The sequence below is a fragment of the Salvia splendens genome, chromosome 10 (assembly GCF_004379255.2).
Source record: "Salvia splendens isolate huo1 chromosome 10, SspV2, whole genome shotgun sequence".
In the NCBI taxonomy this organism is placed as follows: Eukaryota; Viridiplantae; Streptophyta; class Magnoliopsida; order Lamiales; family Lamiaceae; genus Salvia; species Salvia splendens.
This window is the reverse complement of record NC_056041.1, coordinates 1,462,448-1,468,144: the sequence shown is the minus strand read 5'-3', so window position 1 is coordinate 1,468,144 and position 5,697 is coordinate 1,462,448. Positions and strand designations below refer to the sequence as shown.

At 40.9% G+C, this 5,697-nt stretch overlaps 1 protein-coding gene and 1 pseudogene across 1 annotated transcript; one reads left to right on the top strand and one right to left on the bottom strand.

Annotated features, from left to right (window-relative positions):
* On the top strand, nucleotides 1-2,057 carry LOC121751764 (annotated as a pseudogene).
* On the bottom strand, nucleotides 2,040-5,134 carry LOC121750539 (probable glycosyltransferase At5g25310). The gene is made up of 4 exons (XM_042145087.1): nucleotides 4,658-5,134; nucleotides 4,065-4,213; nucleotides 2,794-3,145; nucleotides 2,040-2,702 (listed from the first exon to the last, which is right to left on the bottom strand). Exons 1-4 carry the CDS (start codon nucleotides 4,898-4,900, stop codon nucleotides 2,040-2,042), a joined length of 1,407 nt encoding a protein of 468 aa, XP_042001021.1. The 5' UTR covers nucleotides 4,901-5,134.
* Nucleotides 5,135-5,697: the final 563 nt, after the last annotated feature.

The following is a 5,697-nucleotide window of genomic DNA, read 5'->3' as shown; positions in this document are numbered from 1 at the left end:
ATGAACAGAGTTTGCTCCCCTTATTTTGATCCTGATTTTCACAACCTTCCACAGAGGATTCATGGGCCAGCGTAATTAAGTTTCTCGATCTTCAAATTTTGTCACTACTATATTTATATACTTCCTCCGTCCACGAATAATGTCCCGTTTTACCATTTCGGGATGTCCATGATTCAAGGTCTCATTTACTCTTTTCCATTTTGGATAAGTGGACCTCACAATCTGTTAAATCATTACACTCCAATTTATTACAAAACGAGTCAAAGTATGACTTCAAATAGTAGGTGGAGGGAGTATATGTGTGTGTGTGTGTGTGTGTGTGTGTTTAAAGAAGTGGATTTGTGTTTGTTGGTTACAGTTTGAGAGTGAATGTGGACAATGAAAGCTTAGAAGATTGCACAATTGTTAAGGTTAGTTTAGTGCAGTTGCAATTTTTATGAAGAGAAAGAAAGAATTTGGTTATGGATGGGATGGAAATGGACAGATTGACTGTGTGAACACAAGCAAAGCCTCTTGTTGGATGTGGTGCAAGCTCTAACTGATTTGAACCTCACCATATCTAAAGGCTACATCTCTTGTGATGCTGGCTGTTTCTTGGATGGTATGTATGTATGCATCCTTCTCTCTTTGTGAAGTGAGAGAGAGTGTTTTGATCTTGTTTTGTGCAGTTTTTCATGTGAAAAATGAACTGGGCTTCAAGGTGACTGATCAACTACATCCAGCAGGTAGTTCTTGATTTGATGAGTTTGCCTTCTTGTTGATATTAGTGTTGTTTGATTGAGTTGAGTGGTGAACGTGCAGGCTGTGAGTGCGGGGAAAGCCTCTAGCCCGAAGGCAGTCAGCCGCGGGGAGGCTCAGCGATAGAGATGACAGGTAAGGACCGGCCAGGGCTGTTCTCCGAGATCTCAGCAGCGCTGGCTGACATGGGGTGCAACATCGTTGAGGCACACCCGTGGAGCCACAACGCGCTCCTGGCTTGCATCGCTTACATATCAGATCAGTCTGTGGACACCCCCACCGATGACCACAGGCTCCACGCCATCGAGGACCACCTGACCACAGTCCTCCGTGCCACCACTGCCACGGAGGAGGATAGAGCTGCCAGCCACCAGGAGGTGAAGCCCGCGGCCGGGCTCCCCAAGGGGGAGCTGAGCAGCACCACCAGAGTGGAGCGGCGCCTCCACCAGCTCATGCTCTCCGTGCGCGACTTTGACAGCCCAACGAGCTCCAGGAGGACGAGTGTGTCCATTGAAAGGTGCATTGAGAAGGGCTACTCAATTGTCACCATCCAATGCAAGGACAGGAGAAGGCTAATGTTTGACACTGTCTGCACACTTATTGATATGCAATATGTCATCTTTCATGCCTCAGTAGATGCTTGCAGAGGCTTTGCATACCAAGTATACATACACATGCCTTTCCTTTTCTCAATTATACACATTTCAAATCCTTGACAAGAAACGCCCTGCAGGAGTACTTTGTGAGACACGCGTATGGGCGAGCATTCAACACGGAGAGTGAGAAAGACAGAGTCATAAAATGCTTAGAGGCCGCGATAGAACGAAGGGTCTGTGAGGTATGGCTTGAACTTCAACTGTTCAAATGCCAAACCTTTCTATGTCATTAAAAGCTTCGTGTGGAGCTGTGCGCGTACAGCAGGGTGGGACTGCTCTCGCACATAACACGGGTGCTTAGGGAGAACAGGCTAGCAGTGGTAAGAGCAGACATCGCGACACAAGGAGAAAAATCAGTGAATGCATTCTATGTGAGGGATATCTCAGGGAACCATGTGGATTTGGAGTTCATCAAGTCCATGAAGAGAGAGATGGGAGCAATAGATCTGGCAGTAATGGATGACGAAAAATCCATTCCCAGACCAACTCAACGGCCTAACTTCTCAATTGGGGACATTTTCGAACGCCTCTCCCGTGCCATCAAATGATCATGTACATACACAGATAGCTAGCTTAACACATTCTCAGCTGTACTACAAAAGAACTAGACTGTATATATATAGACTATAGTAGTATTTTTGCTTATCAAAAGCGTAGGTTTAACCGCCTAAGCCAAACAGAGTGCAAAATCATGTGAAACATGTCAAATCTCTCAGCAGGCTGGTTTAGAACAAAATGCTTCCTTATACCTCTCAACCCTTCCTTGAGCCTCAAAACCTTGTCTTCGCTTACTCCTATCAAAATCTCCTTCAACCGCGCTATTTCTGAGACGTTCACCTGCAGTGAAAAAGCCTCCCACCTCAAAACATCACTAAATGGGAGGATATAGTGGTCTGATAAGATCACAGGGATGCATTCTGCGTAGATGGCCTCGACTATTCTGGGGCTAGCCACTTCATAACCACTTGGGCATAAGCAGAACTTTGATTTCAGCATGTAGTCATAATAGTTAAGATTTTTAGGGAGGTACTCATAGATGTGGAGGTCAGGGTCCCTGCCCTTCCAGTGGTGGAGGAGGACCGGCCTAACCGGACCATGGAGGCCACCAGCAAAGAATGCAAGGTGGGGCCTTTGGGCAGTGGGAGGAGGAGGAGAGATCAGCTTTGGGTCGACATATCCACCATAGAGACGGATCTCGGGCAGGCTCACATCTTTCTGAGGGTTGAATCCCTCGGATGAGTTTGCATTGCACAGGACGCGGATGGATGTGCTGTAGAGGCGTGCGTTTCCTTCTGATGCGCGAGGTCCCTGCAGGATAGAGATACCATGTTCAAACAAACAAACAACAGATTGTGTATGATCAAGGACTTTGAACTAGGTGGCGATGATCAGTGCTCACCCAGTCATGGCAAGAGAGCATGAAATGGTCAGCTCCTTGAGTTCTGTTCCAGAAGGGGTGTTTGGTGGAGATGAGTTTGACGTAATCGGAGACGAATTCTAGGAGCGGGGTGAGGTTGTAGGTGTTGGGGCTGTAGAGATACTTCACCATCCATGTCACACTGAATGGCATGAAGTAGAGATGAGCTTGTTCAGGTCTGCTTGTCTTGAATCTATGGCTTCCATGCTCCATCTCATGGATGAATCTCCCTTCACTGGTGTAGATGTCTTTGCATGGGCCATCATGCACTATTGGAAGCTCTCCCTCTTCGTATACATACACCTTCAGTCTTCTCTCCATCTCCTTGTAACTCCTGCAACCATGATTCATCTTTAATTAATCTTTGATTAGCTAATTATAGTTAATTAAAGAAGCTCTCGTAATTGAGTCATAATCATGCTTAACTATCTTGGCAAAGTAAAGGTAAAGATGATTCAGAGCCATGATGCGCAATGTTTGATGCAGAAAGGTAATGAGTAATAGTAGCACGAAATTCAGTCTTTTCTAAGCATTGAATATAACTAGAGAGAATTGATTGTGGGGGTAACAATGAGTATGCCGACTAGCTAATCGCCCTTATATATGCTTCATAGAGAAGCCTCTCCCTCTCTCAAACCACACCACACAAAATCTCATTTATGATCCTCATTATTTTCTGTGGAATTAAAAAAAATGAAATTCATCAATTCCAAATTATTATCACACCGCCTATTAAATTTTGTAACGACAACTAAATTTGCTAGCAAAATTATACTAGTACTATATAGTCATTGTGATTGATCAATTTTTTGTAAGTTCTATAAGATTTAAAAGCATAATATTAAATTAACAAGAATCAATTTTTTCTACATCTTTTGATAATACTCAAAATAACGTAGTTTCATTAGAAATAAAAAATAAAAGATTTCGTTTCACACACGGATGATACAATTGAAAAAAATGAAATTTCATGATTTAATGTATTTCATTTCACATTTTGTAGGTACTGATAAAAATGAGTTTAATTTGTGTAAGTATACGTCTAATGTGGGTAAAAATGATTAATGGCGCATGAAAAGTAAGTGTGTGGAATTCCAAGCTATTTAGTGGTAGAAAATGGAACGCATTGACTCGTGCGAGTGCTTTTCCGCCGTACCCATTATTTCAATTAATTAAGCATTTTGGTGTAAAAAAACAATATTTACACATACTGATCGGATTTGAAGTGCTAAAAACAGAGGAGAATCACTTACTGGAGAAATGCGTTGGGGTTTCGATAGATTGAAGAAGAAATACTATGATTGCTGTCGATGATTACCGATTTGTTTCTGAGTGAAGCTACTCTTCTAACTGCTGCTCTTGCTCTGGCCAATCCTTCCTCCAATTTATCACTTGCTCTTTTCTGCATTTTTAACATTTTTATAAATTCAACTTATTTTGAAGAACTGTTGACCAAATCAACTCTAAATTGCGGCATAAAGCAGAATCGTTTCTTGTGTTTTCATCTAATCACAAGCCGTAAATTAAATTAAAGGAGATTCATTTCTCGTGTTTTTCATTTTAATCACACGCAGTAAACATGTATCTTATTCAAAGTAAAAATAAAAGAAAAAAAAACACGAGATGATCAACGCAAACTACATAGACTACGGAAGAAAAAATAGCACTGCAATAGCGTAAATGACAGCTTAATCCGCAAAAATCTAAGAACATCAATGGAGGCGCTTCAGATTAATGTGTATTGCGCGTTCAACCATGCAATTAATTAGGTTTCCATCCATCTGATTTATGTTTATCCATGCCTAATGTTCATATTTGCAAAAATCATCGACGAAAATCCGCTTACTCTGGAAATCGGCTTGAATCTGGATGCAATTTCAGCAGAAATCACAGCTCTCGGCTCATCGCCGCGCTTACGCGTAGCTCCGACCAACTGAACTACCGGAAGTTTTTTGAGCTCTGCTTCTGGATCTGAGAACGACCTCCGCAATCCGTCATCTTCGCCGGAGAATAATCCGGAGATGTAAATCACGGCGACGATGACCGCCGAAACTACGACGATCGAAACAGTAATTCTCCTCGCCATCATTTCTCCTTCGATACGCAGTTATACGTAAATATGTATATATGTGTGTGTGTGTGTGTGTGAGAGAGAGAGAGAGAGAGAGAGAGAGAGTTTGTATGTATGATGTATATATGTATATAAATCTGTGCTCGCAATCGTGATGAGTGTGTGAAGTTGTGGAAGAGACGGTTATATATATATATAGAGAGAGAGATAGAGAGAGAGAGAGAGAGAGAGAGAGAGAGAGAGATGGCGCGAGATGAGCTTTGAAGTGTGAAGGTGGGAATGAGTTTAACAATACGGATTTATATAGGAGTAATTAATTAGCTAGTTTATTACACTTAGTAAATGTAATTAGCTACTCATAACTAATTAATTGAAATCAAATGTAGTGGTTTTTTTTGGGTGACCAATTTGGAATCTAATTAATCTAAACTTACAACAAGGTCATGTTTGATATGTGTAAGTTCCATGTATTAAAAGATTATAAAACACAACTAAATTCGTAAGATATATATCCTCCAACTAATAAATTCTATACCCGCATAATTACATAGAGTGAATGAAAAACAATTATTGATTAAGATCATTTCACTCTTTACATTTTTTATCTTACTGATAATCTTATCAATCAATTAACAAATTCAAGTCGAATTTTTTTATTCACGTCAGATACATATTAATTCTTTAATTTTATCTCCATTTCTAATAATGTTATCCCACACCCCACGCCCACGAACATTAATCACGGGCTTAATTTCTTCCATTAAATTGACAAAATTTATCCAAATTAATTCAACATTTATCCGTTTATTTTTATT

Bases quoted from the DNA above. Each gene is read 5' to 3' on its own strand.
- LOC121750539 (XM_042145087.1), bottom strand. From the start codon at position 4,900: ATGATGGCGAGGAGAATTACTGTTTCGATCGTCGTAGTTTCGGCGGTC. The intron at 4,214-4,657 runs GTAAGCGGATTT...TTAAAAATGCAG, and splicing joins GATTCAAGCCGATTTCCAGA to AAAAGAGCAAGTGATAAATT. The intron at 3,146-4,064 runs GTAAGTGATTCT...TCATGGTTGCAG, and splicing joins AACCCCAACGCATTTCTCCA to GAGTTACAAGGAGATGGAGA.